This window comes from Conger conger, chromosome 6, assembly GCF_963514075.1.
Source record: "Conger conger chromosome 6, fConCon1.1, whole genome shotgun sequence".
NCBI classification, from domain to species: Eukaryota; Metazoa; Chordata; class Actinopteri; order Anguilliformes; family Congridae; genus Conger; species Conger conger.
In genome coordinates, this window is record NC_083765.1 from 22,818,837 (window position 1) to 22,840,648 (window position 21,812).

At 43.2% G+C, this 21,812-nt stretch overlaps 1 protein-coding gene across 1 annotated transcript in view; it reads left to right on the plus strand.

The window, feature by feature from the left end:
* Nucleotides 1–21,812, plus strand: part of LOC133131146 (GDNF family receptor alpha-4-like) — a 135,773-nt gene that overhangs the window by 94,560 nt on the left and 19,401 nt on the right. The window contains exons 2-3 of the mRNA XM_061246320.1: nucleotides 15,841–16,119; nucleotides 16,555–16,635. Coding sequence (XP_061102304.1) covers nucleotides 15,841–16,119; nucleotides 16,555–16,635 — 360 coding nt within the window. The remainder of the gene's footprint in view (nucleotides 1–15,840; nucleotides 16,120–16,554; nucleotides 16,636–21,812) is intronic.

The window sequence follows — 21,812 nt, forward strand, 5'->3', positions numbered from 1 at the left end:
GTACAAGTGCGAAGAGGACCTGAGAGGACAGTACAGTTCCGAGTCCTAGTGTAACCATACAGATACAATCGGAACCCTTGAAGAATACATCAACTTACAAACTAGCATACCACAATTGGCAGCTAGAATACCCCGAGTACAACAATACAATAGCTAATACAAAACACAACAATATCTATATAACTATATAAGTGCCATTATAGTCTATGGCATATATAAGGCTAATCATGGTGGTGAGTTAGGGAGGGAAAGGTATAGCCTGAAGAGATGAGTCTTCAGTCTGCGCTTGAAAGAGGTCAGAGACTCTGCCGTTCTGACATCCACCGGGAGGTCATTCCACCACCGTGGGCCCAGGACAGACAGCAGTCGTGAGCGAGAAGTGCAGGTGTGGCGAGGGGGAGGCACCAGACGGCACGAAGTGGCAGAACAGAGGGGTCTTGCTGGTGCCAAAGGGTCATTTTGTGCCAGAACACTCACCACACATCAGCTGAGGTGGATAGGGAGAGATCAATGATTTGATCACAGTGATTCAGGACCTCGTTTTAACTGCTCATCGGAAAGATGGCATCTCTTACAGCACAGTTTCCCCATCACTAAATTGGGGCATTCGGATTTATTGGGGTATTATTATCACCCCCAACTGCCCCACCAACACCACTTCTAGAAGCAACTTCCCAGGACGTCTCCCATCCAAGCCTTAACCAAGCCCACACCCACTTAGCTTCAGCCATTCAGCAGGAGCAGGGTGCATGGTGGTATGGCTCCTGGCTGCATGGTGTCAGCTTGGTCTGCTGGGTCAGGCTCATTTCTCATAACCCGTGGAGGCGGAATCCTCCATGCAGTGGAGTGTGTGTGTGGATAAATGAGTTATTCCCTCTCCAGAGCAAGGTTATCAGAAGCAGAAGTATCAGAGGCCTGTAATTTATCTGGAGCTGGATGTCTGAGAGCAGACTCCATTTTGTATTTCTGTTTTGTTTTGTTTTGTTTTTAACAGATCTCTGTGTCACATAGCAGTGTTCCACCATAGGGCTTGTCACCAGTTCAGAGATCACCCGATTAAAGTGTCACCCAAAACGGCGGAATTCCTTCCAACAATCCCAAACCAGGTCTGGAAAAAGACAATTCCCTTCCGCTCAGGAGTCAGATTGAAAGATGTGGATAGACATTCACCAGCTGAAATGAGATGACCCTTCACCCCTATTGGCTTTCCCCCATCTCATGCTCAACCCAACTCAATAATCTGAGCTCTCTTTGGTCCAACCTGATTGGTCAATTAACAGGATAATAATACGTTACTGATTTATAAGGCCGGACAATTACGTTTATAAATGAAAAGGTTAATGGCCTGAACTCCATATTGGACCATTGAGACTGTCATTGTTAACAGCTAAGGACTGATAGAGTCTATCCCTCTCACTCACACTCTTTGTCACTTATTCCCTCCGTCTTCCTCTATCTCACTATCTCTCTGTGCCTTTCTCTCTGTTGTGGAGATTGGCTCTATCTTTTTCTCTCTTGTGGAGATCATCTTCCTCTCACTCTCAGTTCAGATAAAATATGTTTATTGGCATGGTATGGGTGCATTTACATTGCCAAAGCATAGACTGAAACTCTCTCCCTCCCTCTACCCCCCTCTCTTTCTCTCTCTATCTATCTGTCCCTCTGTAACTCTCTCTCCCTCCCTCAACCCCCTTTCTCTCTCTCCCTCTCTCTCCCTCTCTCTCTCTCTCTCTCTCTCTCTCTCTCCCTCTCTCTCTCTTGTGTGAAGCTTGGCAGTGAATGATGGCTCTTGTCAAACTGCATTCCCGTTGGGTAACGGGTTGTTTCTACATCCCTCCTGCCGGACATCCGTTGCTTAAAAACGTGAGAGTCAGTTTAACCTCTGGCTGTCATGCGTTCTCTCTGTCAATCCGGAGCCGGAAGAACTTTACGGGGTTTCTCAGCTGTGATTAAGGCAGCTTTTCTTCTACATTTTTGCAATATGAAGAAACACTCTCCTACACTCGCCCGGTATGGTAAATGGTAAATGGTTGGCATTTATATAGCACCTTTATCCAAAGCGCTGTACAATTGATGCTTCTCATTCACCCATTCATACACACACTCACACACCAATGGCAATTGGCTGCCATGCAAGGCGCCAACCAGCTCGTCAGGAGAATTTGGGGGTTAGGTGTCTTGCTCAGGGACACTTCGACAAAGCCTGGGCGGGGGATCGAACCGGCAACCCTCCGACTGCCAGACGACTGCTCTTACTGCCTGAGCCATGTCACCCCACTGGTGAATTACAGTGGGGTGCATTTGGGAAACCCTGATTTAAATGTCTGTTACAATGAATTTGTATGAATGAAAGAAAACCTGAGTTAAACAGGGAGACATTTCTGCAAATTTTATAGCAAGATTGCATTTCATTTGTATTTTTTACTGTTTATAAATTATATAAAAAAGGAAAGTTTGGGAACCCTTTTAGATTAGACTTTGTTGATGATTACTAAGGTCCAGACCCAGGTGATTTACTCGTTAGGGCTTCAATGAGACAGGTGAGTATAATTCCAGGGCTGAACTTTGTATTCTGAAGTAACCCCATGCCTTCTAATGTATCCAACTGCAGTAGCTGTTCTGTCTGGTGTTAACAACCATGGGTTCCTCTAAACAGTTGTCCAAGCACATCAGAATGAAGATGGTCCATTTCCACCAAGGCTAGGGGAGATAAATGGAAGAGTTGAAGTCAAGGCAAGGTCTGGAAGACCAAGAATGAACAGATGAACCCACACATCACTACAAAAGAGCTGCAAAAAAAGAGTAGCAGGCACAGGTCTAGCTCACAGGACAACAATACAACGTACTTTAAACAACACAGACCTACATGGCAGAGTTGCCAGAAAGAATGACTTCAACACAAAATTAAGCGTCTGAAGTATGCAAATTAAACATTATTCAATATTATTGAAAATCTGTGGAGAGATCTCAAATATGGCATACATACAAGGAGGCCGAAGAATAGAGCTAGAGGTATGGGGGGAAATTCCAAAAGCGAGAATTGAAAGATGCTTAGCTGGCTACAGGACGGGTTTACAAGCTGTTATATTTGCCCAAGGAGGAGTACTAACTGGCCGGGTTCCCAAAATGTTTTCCTTTTTTTATTATTTTGAAAGTGTAAAAATTTTTTATAAAAAGTAATCCTGCTTTAAAATTTGAAGTGTTTAACTTTGTACCATTTAGAAGTCTGTTCACTTAGATCTTAATTGTAAAAGGCTTTTTTTGACCATGGCCGCCCACATTTTTGCTCACCTCTGTATAAGTGCAGGAGGATGCGCTGAAATTGCTGTGCAGAAGAGAGGAATTTGGGTCCATTTAGGAAGAAGCTGAGTGCCTGTGTAATGGCCGAGCTATACAATCAGGAGGTCAGAGACGCGTACGTCTGTATTCATCCAGACGGAGAACTCGACATGGCTTTCTCGCCTGACTGCTTTCAAATTACACGCTATGAAAGTTGGGTTATTATTGTTACTTATTTTTGTTTAACCAGCTGCAGCGGGTCACAGAGAACTCAATTTTCATTTGTGGTGGGGGAACAAAAGCGGGTGGGGAGTTCAAGGGACCTGTGTAGCGAATCGCACAATGGTTTTCCGAGTTGGGAATTGATCGGTGGCTGAGACAGACTCTAAAAAAGGCAGAGGTTTCATTAGAAAAGGCGAGAGGCTTGGGGCGCGGTGTTTGGATTTTAATGGCAGGTGCGGCCCAGGACAGGCCGGGAAAGGTGCTGTTGGGAATTATGAGCACATATGGAGCGTGTTAAGCTAACAGGCTGCTGATGCTATCGGAGATCAATGTGAGAAATCAATCTCTGGGCTATTCTGCTCACTGCTCCCAGGAGGGCTGGGTGGTAGTGGGGGCAATGGACACATGCACACACAAGCGCACACACACACATTTACACACACACAGAAACACACACAAGCACATGCACACACACACACACACACAAGCACATGCACACGCATGCACACAAGCACACACACACACACACATTTACACACACTCACACAGAAACACTCACAAGCACATGCACACACACACACAAGCACATGCACACACATACACACCCATGCATACATGGACACACACACACACACACACACACAAATACTCACATGCACACACACATCCGCACACACACAGAAACACACACATTCACACATTCACAATCATGCACATGCACACACACATTCACATTCATACAAACACGCACACACACGCAGGCATACAAAAACACACACGCACACACACACACACACCCAGCCCTATGAATCCATAGAGCCCTCCGCCAAGACTGCCAATAATGGTGTTTCATTTCCACGTCGCACTTTTCCATTTATCTAGTTTATTTTCTGGTAATGGCTATAAGTGTGGTGGTTTTATATTCATAGTTTTATTTATTGGATTCTCTTATCCTGTGAGTGCTGCATTTTTATACTGACGTCTTGATGCTGGAATTTATGTTGCAGTCCGCATTCATGTTGCTCTCTCATGTAAATTATCAAAACAAGAATCACATTTTCTTAAATCTAGGGTGACAAGCAAATTACTGGGCACAGCAGACAATAAAGATCCATCTACTGTGAAGCTTCTAGATGATGTTCCGTTGAGACAGTTATGATAATTATGGGACCCTGAGCCACTGGTTCTCAAGAATGAACCAGCCAATGCTCAAGTGCATGCACCTTAACTGAACCTCTGAAGTCTGTTATGTAGGCCTTACTGGATTCTGTTGAGTTTAACAGATTCTGCTAAGTAGACCTCACCACATTCTGGTAAATAGGAGTTGCCAGATTATGTAAACTAAGCCTGAACAGATTCTGTTACTGTAAGTAGACCTTAATGGATTCTGTTAAGTACACCTTACTGGAGCCTGTGAGATATTTACATGTTTATATTGACATTGACAGCATTTAGCAGGCACTCTTAGAGTGACTTCCACAGCTGAGATTCTTATATGCAATCCCTCAAGCGACCAACCCCAGACATATACTTTTATTGATATCTTAACGGTAATATATTTGATCCTTCCAAAGTTTCTTGACTTTCAAGCAACATGTCCTCAATAAATACATACCATTGCCTTATTCTGCCTTAATTAGGAGTGATGTGGTGATTGAGTGATGACATATCGTTTGGGGTCATATATGACCCCAGTCAAAAGCAACACATTCCGCCAATGCAACTTGAAAAACTAATCTTGAATTATGTTCCAAATTAAAATGATTATACACATGTGCTTGATTAATAAATCAAAGGATATATTTTAAATGTTTAAGTTATAAACACTAACTGTAAAGTTTGAAATGTGGTATTTCAGCACATGGCACACAAAAAAGGTTTAAATATAAAGATTTTGGGCTGTAGTATGAAGTAGGGGGTGTCTACAGCTCAGTGGCTGTAGAACAGTAGCACATGTCATGGTATTAATAATTATAATAATAATAATAATAATAATAATAATAATAATAATAATTTGTTATTTAGCAGCAAATACAGAGCTTGTGAATAGTATCACTGACTCCCCTGGTTGAGTTCACAAATTCGTACCAGAGATCCTGTGGGCAGGATACCAGAGTGTCGTATCACATTCAAATCAATTTATTACAATATTTATTAAAATAAATATTATTACCTCAATAACATCAGACAGTATATTGACTTCACACGGGATACATGTGTTATGGCTTACTATTTCCCCTATTCCCCTATAAAGCCAATGTGGGTGACATTAATGATTACTAATGTGTTGTAATTGTAATAATATAGATATAATAATAATATAGATATAGATGTTCATGTTTAATGACATTTCAAAAATGATTAAATTGATTGGGACTTCTTTTTCATGAATTTGAAATTAGGGTCATATCTTAAATTGGTCATTATAGTGTGTGAAATATGTTGGCCGCTTGAGGGTTAAGCAGCTCAATCTTTACTGAAGCAGCTCAGGTTAAGTACCTTTATTCAAGATGGCTGTGTTCCACCAGGGAATCAAGCCTCTACGTTACAAGCCCAGGAAATGTTCCCTGTGATTACCAGACACAACACTGAACAGAAGAATCGCGGCAACGAAATAACCTAAATAAATAACATCACAAACGAACGCATCAGGCCTGTTAGTGCTTTGACAAATAGCCCTCATTCCTGCTGCAATAATACAGGTAATGATACAGAAAGGGGAGTCACCACCATCAATCTTGCCGTATACCTGCGTTTGAGGAAAGCAGGCAACTAGATTAGCCCGATCCTGACTAAAATATTTAGTAGCAGAGTTGGCCATTATCACCGGGAGGGGATTCGCGCTGTGTGACTCCATCCTGCTCCAGTCACTGATGTGGTTGATGTACTGTCTGTTCTTGTTCCTCAGTGGTGAAGTGAGCTTCCCATGGTGATATGACCAGCAGCGAAGTCGGCCATTTTGTTACGTAGACTGACAACCCACCATTTTAAATTCCACCTTGGCTCCACCCCTGTCCTATCCCACCCCAACACGTGATTGGCTGTAACTTTGTATTTTTTTCAGTTTTTGTTTGTTGTTTTGTTGTTCTTCACATGATGTTTAATGGTCATTAAGGGTGTTTTGTTCTTTATTCATAAATTATTTTTATTTTATTTTTGTAAGTCTTTCTTGAGACTGTACACTTTGACCCCTGACCTTTGACCTTTGCACTGTTTGCACAGTAAGTCACTGTAGGTAAGAGTATATACTAACCCCCAGTGATATATAGTACTTTAATGTAATTCAATTCCATTCAAATGTATTTGTATAGCACTTTTTTCAGAAGACTGTGAGAAAGATGTTTTACAGAGTAACAAAAGGGCAAATACCAGCCTTGAGCCTCCAAATAGCAAATACATGAGGTAAAAAGAGAAGCTCCCTAGTGGGGAGAAAAACCCTCAAACAGAGGCAGGACAAATCTCAGGAGGAACCTGGCTAAAGAGGGCTATAGAGGGGATCTCCATCATCCATCACCTAGCAATGTAATATTATGTTGTGTACTGTATTGTAATGTTAGCTTGTTATTGTAATGTTAATTTGTTCAAAATACTAATTGCTGGTTTGTTCATTTATCTTTACACATATTGATTATACATGAGTATTCTGCACCTTCTTGGAGATTTTGGTCTTTTGCGTTCCTGAGAGTGACAGCAATGTTCTTCCCTGTCCTAACCTAATGTAAGAGTGTCTGCTCAGTGAATGTAATGTGACGTACGGTGATGTCATGTCATGTTTTGTGATGTAATGGGTAGTGTGTGGATGTGTGCTCTGTACAGCATGTTATCTTCGCTGCGCAGGGTGGCTGGGTTTGAGGCAGAATGAGTGCTCTGGGTTTGAGTTCACAGTAACGGGATGGTGGGGGGGGGTGCAGGATACGTACGTTCCCCCCTCTCTGAATCACGCTGCACACTCAGACTCAGATTCGGCCTGGCTCTGCGTGGCTGACAGGCCTGACGGAGCCATTTCACACACAGCTGGACTGATGAGGACGCAGGAATGAGGCCAGAGTGTGTGCTCATCCACAGTGATTCATACACATCCTCACACACACACATTCCTATACACACAGATACTTATACACACACTCCTACACACACACTCCTATACACACACACAGTTATACACACACTCACACACACACTCCTATACACACACACACACACACTTATACACACTCCTATACACACAGACACTTATACATACACTCACTATACACACACTCACACACACACATTCCTATACACACAGATACTTATACACACACTTGTACACACATCAATACACTCCTATACACACACACAGTTATACACACACTCCTATATACACAGACACTTATACACTCCCACACACACACACACACACTTATACACACACTCCTACATACAGATACTCACACACACACTGCTATATACACAGACACTTATACACTCCTACACACACAGACACTTATACACACACACACACACACTCCTATATACACAGACACTTATACACTCCTACACACAGACACTTATACACACACTCCTATACACACAGACACTTATACATACACTCACTATACACACACTCACAAACACACATACTCTCACACACACACTCCTATACACACAGACACTTATACACTCCTACACACAGACACTTATACACACACTCCTATACACACAGACACTTATACACATCCACACACACACATTCCTATACACACAGACACTTATACACTCCTACACACAGACACTTATACACACACTCCTATACACACAGACACTTATACACATCCACACACACACATTCCTATACACACAGATACTTATACACACACTCCTACACACACACTCCTATATACACACACACACACTTATACACACACTCCTATACACACAGACACTTATACACATCCTCACACACACACATTCATATACACACATACTCACACACTCTTATACACACACTCCTATACACACATACTCTCACACACATTCCTATACACACATACACGTATACGCACACTCCTACACACACACACTCCTATACACACAGACACTTATACACACACTCCTACACATATACACTCATATATGCACACATACTCCTACACACAAACACACACTCACACACACACTCCTATACACACAGACACATATACACACACTCCTACACACACAAACTCACACATGCACACATACTCCTACACACAATCATGCACACTTCCTCATACACACACTCCTTTACACATGCACACACTCATACACACATTCTCTCATACACACTGGCAAGAACACACACACATTCACTCAGATCCTCTCTCACACACACTCACCTTCTTCAGAGTTAGAGAGCCAGAGCTTTCTGCCTGGCCCACGTTTCTCTGACCTCAAAGCGTTACAGCCACGGGAACAGCCAAAAGGCTCATCCAATCAGAGTGGATATCCATCAGCGCAGTGTGTTGAGTCAGACAGGCTGTCAGAGTTTAACCACTTCTCTATCCTGCTGTCACCCTGCCCTGCCCTCCCAACTTCAATGAGGTGAAGAGGGCAGGGATTGTGCCAGCACAATGTAATGTAAAGTCCTCTTCGGTATTTTGCTCAAATCACCTGGATTTGCTAATTAGCACAATTCTTCAGCCAGGAGGCAGAACTAATGAATGAAATTAGCTGGCTGAGTTAATGGGTGGAAGTTCACATGGCAGGACTTTTACATTCTGACCTCTGGATTTTACACCTCTGGAGCCAGGTGAGAACTTTAATTGGCTGTTAAAAAACACATAATGACAAAACAAAATGGAGGTGGAAGGTTTATGCACAATGCTGACGATATGAGCATCTGTTCCATTGCGCATCATGGACCGACGTCATGTTCTGTCAGAGTCACAGTTCTTAATCAACAGTGTTCTCCTGACCCTCTGCTAGAACACCCATTTCACAGCACGTGGTGATTAACCTCCTCTGCAGATTAACAGTGTACATTAACCTCCTCTGCAGATGCACAGCTCACATTAACCTCCTCTGCAGATTAACAGTGTACATTAACCTCCTCTGTAGATGCACAGTTCACAGGTCTGTAACTACAGCTGGTCCTCAGTCACAGAGGACCTTGAGGCTCAAATGAAGGATCATCACGGGGTGATGACTACAGAAGTCTCTGCCAACACTGGTGCTGTGTTTCTGCTGGAAAAGCAGCCTGTCCTGTGGGCAGGACAGTTCTAGGACAAATCCTGTGAACAGGACATTTCAAAGTAAAATCCCATGAACAGGACAGTTCAAGGTCAAATCCTGTGAACAGGACAGTTCAAGGTCAAATCCTGTTGGCAGGACTATTCAAGGTTAAATCCTGTAGGCAGGACAGTTCAAGGTTAAATCCTGTGGGCAGGGCAGTTCAAGGTCAAATCCTGTGGGCAGGACTATTCAAGGTTAAATCCTGTGGGCAGGACAGTTCAGGGTTAAATCCTGTGGGCAGGGCAGTTCAAGGTCAAATCCTGTGGGCAGGACAGTTCAAAGTCAGATGCAAAATCATGCACTGGGTGTGGAATCACTGGCTTCCCTCTGTACGCGGCTGCAGTGGGTCTGAAACGTCAGGTATTAACAGCTTTTATGTCACATGTCATGGTATTAATAATAATTATTATTATAATAATAAAAATAATGTATTATTTAACTGATACTTACAGTTGGCTAGACGAAGCAGGGGTCAATCCCCCCTGTAGCAATGTGGGGTTAAGGTCCTTGCAGATCTTATCATGGCTACACTGGGGCTTTAACCACCAGCCTACCAGGCCCAGAGACGTACCTTAGCCACTAGGCTAGAGGCTGCCCTGTGCATTGTGGTGTAACATCAGTGGAACTGGACAGTGTGCAAATAATAGTCCATATGTGTATAAGGAAACTGCTCCTTGTGTCCTGTATCAAAGTAGATTTAACTCTGACAGCTGTTCTTTTTAGACTGTGTAGCTTACACTCTTTGAGTTACAATTATGAAAAAATAATCATTTCCATTTAATTACGTACAGTTTAATTATTGAAAGTGACTTACTGATTTTTAAAAACAACGTAATGGTTTTTTTTGGCAGTGAAAGTATTGTCTGAGAGATTTAATAAATGAATGTGCTTTTAGCTTTGTGTTTGTCAATTTAATGATCAAATAAGTTCTCTCCGTGGAACTAACGTTTATTGAGCTGTCTCGCCTCGAGAGGATTTTGTCAGAATCCCAGATTAAGAATTGATACATTTTGATTGCTGGGGATTTGAGTCAGTATTAATGCAAGTTTTATATTTGATTAAATCTAAATGGTGCAGCTGTATTTGTTTCATTCATGCACTTTGTGAATGATTTTTTTCTGAGAAATAGGAGACGGAGAGCTATTACTTTCCCAGACAACTATTTCCAAAAGTATAAGAATAATAAGAATTTGTTTGATGCACAAAATGGTTGGTCATCTCTATTTCCCAGTGTGAAATGGCAAAATGTTTTGTGCAACAAACAAATTCTTATTGCTGGAAAATTTTTGGGGAAAGTATTAAAATATATTTATCCCAAGTAGAAAAAATATTTAAATCCCCATCTGCTTTCTTGCTCTCATGTTTCTAATGATTTAGTGATTATAGGACGTGAGAAAGTGAAACGGCATTTGAAGATGACCTTCCTATTTATGAGAAAATGACAGGTCTTGGCTCAAGTCGAACGATATCCTTTGGAGCCTGTGCTATAAAATTTGAAAACGGGCAGTGATAAATCTTCTGAATGTGTAGTACACTGCACAGTTCAAAGCAAAGTCCTGACCCCTAGCTCTCATTCATAATTTCTACTGCTTCCATCTGCCAAAAGGGGTGGAATTGAAGCACAGAAACAGAAAATTAAACAGAAAAAATGTTAAATGATGAGGCTAGTGCCGTATGTTTGTATGCAACATGTCTGGAACATGTATCGGTGTGATGTCAGCTTCTGGCTGTCACAGATTCTCCTCATGAATCTGTCGGCATAAGAATTGTCTCAGCTTCCTCAGTACAATATGGAGAACCTGCCCATTATGTGGAAGGATGGTTTGCTCTTCGACTCAGTAAGTGCAGAGAATTATCAGCGCGGATAGATTGCTGCATAGAAAGGAGACATTTGGTCCATTTAGGATAGAGCAGAGTTTCTGTGGAATGGCAGGTATCTTTAGCAGAAATGGAAATCGTAACTAGCATATAGGCTACGATTGTCTAAGGAGCACTCTTAAAACCAAACGTGAGTGTGGTTGTACAGTTGTTTTTAAGAAAATAGCAGTACAACATCAGTAACCTGATGAACCACTGTTATTAGTAGCAGTGATATTTCTGCAATTTACTTGTAGATGTAGTACTGTAATAGAAAAACAACAGACCCAACTGTCATGACATGCACGCTGCTTGTTCTGAGTAGTTGACTCATTCATTGAAAGGGGTGTGTTCAAAATAATAGCAGTGTGGAGTTTAATTACAGAATTCATTCATTCTGTAAAAAAAACAGGCGTCATTAATTGTCCTTTATTATGGAAGAAGGGAAGCCAATGTTTCACACATTGGTATAAAATATATTTTCTCCTGAATTGCTAAGTAAAATGGGCTAGGATGCTGAGCTAAAATTATCTCAAATGCTTTAAAATGGCAACAAAAGCCTGAAACACGTGGAAGAAAATGAGCAACTACTGGTAAAACAGATCAAAGAAAAGTCAGAATGGCAAAGATTCAGCCATTCATCAGCTCCAGTACATTAGACAACCCCCAGGTACTGAATACAAGCCACAGTACACTGTAAATACAGTGAAGCATGGTGGCGCAAAAATCATGGTATGGGGATGTTTTTCATACTACAGTATTGGGTTCATATACCAGGGATCATGGATCAGTTTAAATACATCTAAATACTTGAAGAGATTATGTTGCCGTATTAAGAGGAAATGCCCCTGAAATGGGTGTTTCAACAAGACAACGAGGTAATGGAGTGGCCAGCTCAATCCCTTAACCTCAACCCCATTGAAAAGATTTGAAGAGAAAAATGTCGACACTGACATTTGCTTCCTGTAAAAGAATAATGCAGACTTGATGAAATTAGCAAATTCCTTGATTTGGAATTGAATGTGGAATGTTTCCACTACATTTGAAATATTGAACAAATAGCTATTTAAAAAAATCTTTGCAATTTATTTGAACACAATTGAAAATGTAACAAAGCTTTTTGATATGTTTCATGGTAGCTATGCATGACTGCTTTTTTATTCTCTAAATCTGTGAATTTATAAAAATTGTGATTGCCAGTTCATAAGTGCTAGTTGACCATGTGTTGGACTTTGTCCGGTTAATTTTGTAAGTAATAAGGTTTTGATACTCAACCACACATGTTCGAGATTTCGATAACACTTGACTGAAGGGATTTGAAACTTGGTGTAGGTGCCTTCAGGGTCAAGTAGGACTTGACCCAAAAGACTTGATACTCTCTGATGCTTCCGAGATTTAAGACTAAAGGAAAACAACTCTGCTGGAAGCTGTGCTAGATTCTGGGTGACTCGTGTACAGAGTTGAGGCTTATCCGGAATCCTGAAAGGCCAGATCGAAACATAAAGTTTCGGGCACAATATCTTTCTTCTTTGTGCTGCTTAGCTTGGACTATGAGCTTTAAAGTTCTCAGACATCATTCCAAAGACCAATGACAGACCCAACTGAACAGGATACTGTGGCGTGTGTGTGTGTTGTGAAGTGTGTGTGTATTTAGTAGCTGGCTTTGAGCACCATATGAATTATGCATAAGATGATTATGTCTGTGAATTGGATAAAGACAGACATATTTAATGCCGATGATTTGAGTGACAGGGCCAATGAATCCCTGTGAATGACTCCTGACTCCAGCTCTTTGATCTGCAGCATCAACGGCCAGCTCCAAGCCGCTAATTATCTCCTGAGCACCACTTGTGTCCTCAGACACATATCTGAGCCATCGCTGAGGCTGGGTTAATCACCCCATTAACCAGAGTACAGGCTGGTGTGCTGGCTGCTTTTACGCAGGGAAAAGTTTCTTACACATGAGTCAAGTTAACTTCCCCTTGGTCTACAGGCGTCTCACACACAAGAATGAACACATTGGGAACATTTCCTCTGATTTAGATTCATAGATGCACAAATAAAAGACACGGCATATACATAGAATTCTTTTTTTGCTGTTGGATCATTTCTGTACATATCTTGAGTCTTTTTATGCCTTCAAACACTCATTAATATCTGCCCTTTGGTTATAATAATGTGTCACTTCCCTGTCCTACATTTCAAGAGTCATGAAAAATTGATTTGACCAACTTTTCATAGAATTTTCTTTTAGTTCTTTTTTGAGCACAACACATTATTTTTACATTTCTCCATTTACACTGTAAGTCTTTGTGTGTGACATATTCTTCCCCGAATCTTATGTGTCACATTTGACGATTGAGGTCTAAGCAGAAGAAATGGCAGAAAGATTGGATTTGTCCAAAGCCGGTTTAGAGTCACATACGGAGGTGGTCTGGATCAGATTAAGCCGACATCTGACCAGAATGTAAATGTCCCAGCATGCCTCTGTTCCCGTAGCCAACATTCTACTGACATATAACATCCCATTAAAGGCACACAAAGGTCGCAAGATTCCCTGCACGTCTGGCTGTCAGCTCAGATGGAGCGCTAAGCGCATCACGAAATGCAATCTCTGTCTGATCGCATGGAATTTGATATACAGTGCATTACAAATGAAGGGTTTCATAATCTCACACATACGGGGTGTGTGGAAATGGGGTTTGTTAACTGTGTCTGATATGAATGCAAACAGGACCCTGCACTGCAGGCTTGTGTTAGATTCATCACCAGAGGATGTTCCCGGTGAGGCACCAGGGTGATGCCAAGCGAATTTATTCAATATTTCAATCCTCGATGACACAGATATTAGATATGCATTAACCAGTTATTTCTGGGGTAAATAGAAGCCATATTTGATCATGAACTTTTCAAATTACCCCATGTCAGTACGAAATTAAATTAAAATGTCATTCATAAGTCATTCAGTTGCCTTACATTCATAAATGTAAGGCAACTGCAGCTAGACTCTTGAGAATTTATCACTGGGCCAAAGTGCATTGTGGGAAGTTGGGTCTGGCTTGTTGTCGACCCTGAAGATTATCAATCATTGCATTGCTCGCTGAAACTCCACATTAAGAATACCGTGTGTGAATGGGTGAATGAAAAGCATTAATTGTGAAGTGTTTTGGATAAAAGCACTATTTAAATGCAGTCTGTTTATCCTTCACGATCAGGTGCTCTTTACATGCAGTTGTGGCGTAATCTTTGTACTTGCCATTGTACTTACTGTGTAAGACCAACCCTGGTCCTGGAGAGCTACTCGGTCTGCTGGTTTTCGTTGTTACGCTGCACTTAATTAATCGATTAGGGCAGTTGATTTCACAGTTAACTCATCTCACCTGGTTACCTGGGTCTCAATAGGGTGCTGATTTTAAGGAGAAAACAAAAACCAGCAGACCCAGTCTCCAGAACCAGGGTTGGAGATCGCTGGTGTAAGATATACATTACCTGCCTCAGTCCCACCTAAACAACAGTTGACTGCATTATCAGCGAATAACACCTTTACCCAATATACACTTCTAAAAGTGGAGGAAAAAATGGCACTCATATTGGCACTCATTCATGTTATTTCATTCATTTAGCCCTTTTGTTTGAAGAAATGTAACACTTCAGTTTATTTTTAGGTTAAAGTTATCAGTTGAATGAGTCCTGACCTGAATCTGCATTTGCTGTTGTCAGAACACCCACCATTTTGTTTTATTCTTTAGCCTATTCTGCAGGAACCATTTTCAAGTGCTTTGCTGCATTTGTCCAAAGAAATGTAGCACTTTTATTTATTTTTAGCTTGAGGTTAAAAGCTCAAGTAACCCGACCTGGTTCAAATATGTAACTGTTTTGGATTCAAATACATTTCTATGCTTTACTGAGCTTATCTGGTGTATTGGAACCTATAAAATACTCTCAAAAAGTGGAAACCCCAACTTCTGGTCCTCTTGGTTGACTCAGTTGGTCAATATGAAATAAAATGTAAATGTAATTTATAAGGAAATGTCTTCTTTGGCCTGTTCACCAGTGAACAGGCCGCGTCAAGTGCTTTGCTTCTTTTGTCCAAAGAAATGTAACACTTTTATTTATTTTTAGGTCAAAGCGAAGAGCCGAATTAACACTGAATTTCCTATGTCACCACCATTTTGTTTCCCCTCTGGCCTGTTCACCACCATTTTGTTTCTTCTGGTGCCTGTTCCACAGGGCTCCTGTGGGAGGCGCTGTGCGGGGAGAAGGACTGCCTGCTGGCGGGGGACTCCTGCTCCAGCGACGAGGCCTGCAGCCCCAGGCTGCGGACGCTGCGGCAGTGTGTGGCGGGAGACGGGAGCATGAAGCTGGGCCCCAGCGCCCGGAGCCACTGCGAGAACGCCGTGAGCGCCCTGCTCTCCAGCCCCCTGCAGGGCTGCCAGTGCAAGCGTGGCATGAAGAGGGAGAAAAACTGCCTCAGCATCTACTGGAGCCTGCACCAATCAGTGCTGCACGGTGAGGCCCGCCAACCAATCAGAGAGCAGGGGGCAGGGAGACTGCTGTTGTTATTACTCTGAAATCTATCTGATATTTCACCTGTAAATGGTGTGTTTAGAACAATAATTACAGAGGTGCTACTGTATGACTACATTTCCAGCCAGATGTTCCTTGCTCTTTTTGTGTTTGCAGCTGAATTATTCAGCCTGTGAAAATAGTGGTTTTGGTGAACTTTAGTGTACTGTAATATCACTTCATATTGCCTGCATAGCAGGTACCCAACAGACCATCCTACCTGTTGTATTCATAGGGGTCAGTTTGGTGTGTGTATTTGTGTGTGTGTGTGTCACAGGGCTCAGTTTGCTCTGGTTGTGTGTATTCACAGGGCTCAGTTTGCTCTGGCTGTGTGTGTATTCACAGGGCTGAGTTTGCTCTGGCTGTGTGTGTTCACAGGGCTCAGTCTGGTGGAGAGTTACCCATATGAAGCGGTGGAGAAGGGCTACGACTATGTCCGCCTCGCGTCCATCGCTGCGGGTGAGTCCTCCTCTTCCCCTCGTCTTTTCCAGGAGGCATAATCCCACCTATTGACAGAGCTGTTCCTGAGAGTCTAATCTGTGAGATAAATGTTTGCTCTCTTAAACAGCACGTGGCTTCCACTGCATAAAAGCTTACTGTGGACCTGGAGCTGAGTTTGCATACGGTTGTCCAGAGGTTGACGCTCAGTTTATTTGGTTAACACTGATAACGCAGATGGTCAGGGAGAAGAAAGCAGCCTTTCCACTTGAGGCTGGCGTTCAGGGCCCATTCTCTCCACAGACACCGGCCCTGCTCTGTCATGGCTTCTCCAGAGCTACAAGGCCAGAGAAATGGCTGCATTCATCTTCTGTGGTGATGGAGCCATTCATCCTTGACTTTTTCAGAAGTGCTGCGGCGAGCGAAAGAGACTGCTGACATTTGCTGCATTGACTCCGTGACAAAAGAATACATACCGCCGACAAATAAATGATGTTGTACTCTCACTTCTTTTCAGCCCAGCGTTCCACCTAAATTGGATCTAACTAGGCTAAAATTTAGATAGATTTGCACAAGCTCATGTGTTATGCTTGGCTTGCATGTCACACACAAACCTTCTGAGGCAAGATGTGGTTTTGAAAATGTGATTTTCTCATTGTATTTAATGGCCTACTTTCTTGATTCCAGCTGACGTCATTGTCTAGCTCTATAGAGACTGGATTTAGGCCTCATTCTTTCATGGTGGGTTGCTATTGGAACAGCACAGAGGTCAAAGGTGCGGTGTAGCCCTTTCATTTCCCAGGTCAGACAATGGTCAGTACAACAAAAACCTGAGTCATGGTTATGGTTGTTTAGCACAAGATAAGCCTTGGTGGAAAAGTGCTTATGCAATGTTATGTGTTATCTAAAATTTAAATTTCGATGCAGGAATAATGTTCACAAATAAATAGGAACTGAGAGAGGAAAGGTAACAATGTATTTTCCCATGGAGTTGCCAAAGGTAGTACATATGAATCAGCAAATCAAGGGAAATCAAGAAGTCAACAATAAATGTGACCTGGTTATTCCAGGGCATTAGTTAATTCAAACAACCTGGCTACTGGCTAAAAACGGCCGTCAGTTACAGACACACCTCTCCTCCTGTGTGTGGCCTGTTTGGTTTAAAATAGTCACTGCCTCTAATTTAGTACTGTGTGTGGCCTGTAGGATGTAAAATAGTCGCTGGCTCTCCTTTAGTGCTGTGTGCCCTGTAGGGTATAAAATGGTCCCTGGTTCACCTGTAGCACTGTGTGGCCTGTAATTTTAAACAATCACTGATCCACACTAATTTATTTGTGTGCTTAATTTATTTTCTACCTCCATATATTTTCAACCAACATTTCCAATATTTCTATTCATGCATCTTCTCTATATCTTAGCATTTTGTATTCCAAGCTAGTCGTTGTATCACACCTGTGCAGTCTAGTTTGCATTGTGTCCAGTGTAGCTCTGAAATGATGTTTTACAAAGAACTAGAATCTCTCAAATATGAAGCACCCCAACAGGACAGACTTACAGGTAATGACCCAGGCTAATAGAAAAATGAGTGCAGTCTGTATATGTGGCAAAGTCTACAAAAACCAGCATGGCCTTAAGATCCACCAGGCCAAAATGAAATGCTTGACGGGGAAGCTGGTGGTGCAACACACAGGTCCAGTACCTGGTGAGACACATGAGGAGCCAGGCCCGGAGTCAACCCACAGTTCCCAGACCCACCATGCTCCATCAGCTCAACCCCGGGGGGGGGGGGGGGGGGTTTCTGCTGAGCAGAAGTTGCGTACATTGTGCACAATGATAATCAGCATTACCACTGAGAGGTTTGGCACAAAGGAGCAGCAATCAACCGAAGAGGCAGGGGGGCCAAACCGACAGGAGGAGAACATAAGCCAGCTATGGCGGGAGCTTAGACTGCTAGCTTAGACAACAGTATAAGCAGGCAACGGAGGAGGAACTGAGAAGTGAGAACGGGTAGGAAGTGGAGGGCACATGAGGCAGTTGACCAGGCTGAATCACGGCTGAGGCGTAGTGTGTTGGTGGGAGCAGTGGCATCAGGACGTGCAGGGCTCGGCAACAACCCAAGACCTCACTTCAACAAGGTCCAGGGAAAAGAAGGATGCCAGCTGGTCCAGGAGGAGATCTGTGCAGGGGTGAAGGAAGTCTGCTTCCGTGGGATAGTAGCGATTCAGCAGCAGGGGGCATGGACTCGATGGGAGTAGGCAGTGGACCGGAAGATCTTGTGGTCAGAGCTGTGGAAGGCTGAGCCACACCGGATAAGGTGCCAGAGAAGAGCACTGGAGCACATCTTTTTGCCCAAAAGCCCTGGGAGGGGGGCGCTACCCCTGGCACCACGACCAGGTGCTGAGGGCCATTGCAGAGGTCATCAGCCCAGGGATCTCCACAAGTAGGCAACAGCAACCAGCAAAACACTTCATCTCCTTTGTCAATGCAGGGAAGAAGCCGCAACAGTCAGGCAGGGGGGCTCCTGGCAACAGCACGGGACTGGCAGCTGAAGGTGGACCTCGGGAGAAAGCTCAAATTCCCAGACACCATCCCAGTGACCACGCTCAGGCCAGACATGGTTCTGGTGTCAGAATCAACAAGGCAAGTGGTCCTGCTGGAGTTGACTGTTCTGGGAAGACCAGATGGAGGAGGCTTTTGAGAGGAAGAGGGCCAAGTATGAGGTGCTGGCAGGCGAATGCCGAACAGGGGATGGAAGACCCGATGTAACCCCATCGAGGTCGGGTGCAGAGGCTTCGTGGGCCAGTCCCTCTTCGGGTCACTCAAGATGCTGGGGATCAAGGGACTACACAGGCAGAGAGCCATCAAGAAGATCACTGATGCCACAGAGAAGACATCAAGATGGCTGTGGATCAAGCGGGGCGATCCGTGGACCACACAAGCTACTAAGACACAAGCTGGGGCCTGATCACCCCCAGCTGGGTCGCCTGGGTGAGGGTGTCTGACGCTGACCTGAAACACCCCATGACCCCAGGTTACATCACTGATGATATGTCTACGTTGCATCGAGAGGTGTGTGTTAAAGATTATTATTTTGGGTATATAAATATTTTTAGACGGTAAACTGACCACCACATAAGGAGATAAAATAGGACACCAGAGAACATGCCTGCTGATTAATTCAGTATCCCACAGCAATGTGTCCCCATCACTACACTGGCAGCATTGATTTTGATACTAAGAGAAGACTCTTCCTTTCTGGACTGGGGTAAAAGCTACAAAGCTGATTGTGCAGTTGTGCAAACCAGTTATTGTGTGTCTCAGAGCTGAACATAAGCATATGTATAAGTGTGTCTTAGTGTCATCATTTTTTGGCTCTGCACTACAACTCAATCTGAGCCTATTGCGAGACAGAGTATTCACTATTGAGCACTTTATTAGGTATTTATTATACTTATTCTTTAGTCTTCCGCTACTGTAGCCCATCCGCTTAGAGGTTTGACGCGTTGTGTGTTCAGAAATTCTCTTCTGCGTACCACCTTCCTGCCAACTTCGACCAGTCTGAGCCCCTAAGTCTCTCGCTCCCCTCTGGATGTTTTTAGTTTTTCCCACTATTTGTTTATCCCAGCCTGGGTGTGTCAAAGGGTCCCTGAGCACGACACCTAACCCCCAAATGTTCCTGACAAGCTGTTTGGTGCCTACCATGGCACCCAATCACTGTTGGTGTGTGAGTGTGTGTGTGTGTGTGTGTGCGTGTGCGTGTGTGCGAGTTAGTGTGAATGGGTGAATGAGAAGCATCAGTTGTACAGTGCTTTGGATAAAGGCACTGTATATATGCCAGCCATTTACCATTTGCCATTTTTTCAGCAGGGTAATGTACTATACTATACTGTTCTCAACCTGAAAACAATGCTGATGTGAAGGTCGGAGTAGTTGTCATTATTGTGATTGACAGTGGGAGGGATCATATTGCCCCAACAGCCATATCTCAACACTAACTATGAGTGTGGGCTAGGGCTCTGACTGTTCTGGTTCTTATAGATCACTGTGGGTTTTTCAGCACAAAACTAGTTTTTCATCTAGTAGCACCCATCTCATGCCCCTGTGCCCTGTTTCAGCCTGACCCATGCGAGCAGAGTCATATTTCAGCGCACAGAAATGCCCTCTCAGGCCAGAGTTTACCGAGTGAGGAAGCACAGCTGCTTTTATAACACGGCTGTACATGATTGGAGTATCGATCACGCCGGACCGGTCGATGGGTAAAAGCCCACGTAGAGGGGGATTGGAAATAATACCGTGGAGATGAACACATTTTGCAACCTGCGACGGGGGAGGGGGGAGGTGTAGTCAGGATGTATGTGCTTTCAGGAGTGTTACACAGGCCAGAGGAGTGGAGAGTGGAAAACGGGCGCAATTCTGCCTTTCCCATATTAGTGTGCCCTGGACATTCCCATTGTGTTTTGATATGAGAGTTTTCTGTCTCGGTAAGCAACATTAATAAATGTTTTCTTGTGGAATACTGAACAATTAGTGCGGCTGGTTGCCCAGACTGTCTTCACACCCAACTCCCAGGTAAAGGGAGTGTGGAAAACCAGCAGTTCTCAGCCATCAAGGACAGTGAGTTGATGATCCTTCCTTCAGTATCCCCGGTGTCATGGCATCTCCCACCACCTAGGGGGTGTGTGCACCACTCTCCTTCAAATGTCTGCAAGATGGAGTCACTACTATGTGGAACCCAAATGTCCTTTATTAGTCATTCATCAATATTAAAAATGAATCTATCGGCATTGTGTCTCTACTGAACTACAATACAATGGTTTTGTTGTAGACTCAAATCTAATATTAAAACATCTTTTTGGAAAAAAGAATGCAGTCAAATGTAACTTGTGAAGCTTCAAAGGAGGCAATAATGGATTATATTCACAGGCTCATCTGCCATGCTCTAGCAAGAGAAACCTTGTTACACTTCAGAATTTTGCTGAATACCACCATTGCAAAAAATGAAACTTATTTGGGTTTGAGTTTGGGTTTTGTCTGATATCTGTCTCGCTTTTGAAATTATTCACAGCCTGCGAGACTCATGATGAAAGTTTGAGCACACATCACAAGTTTGAGTCTTCAAGAGCAAGCTCTAGAGCAGTGTTTCAGAAGGTTTTTGTTGTAAGCAGGAACTCACACCTGAATTAACTAATTAAGGGCAT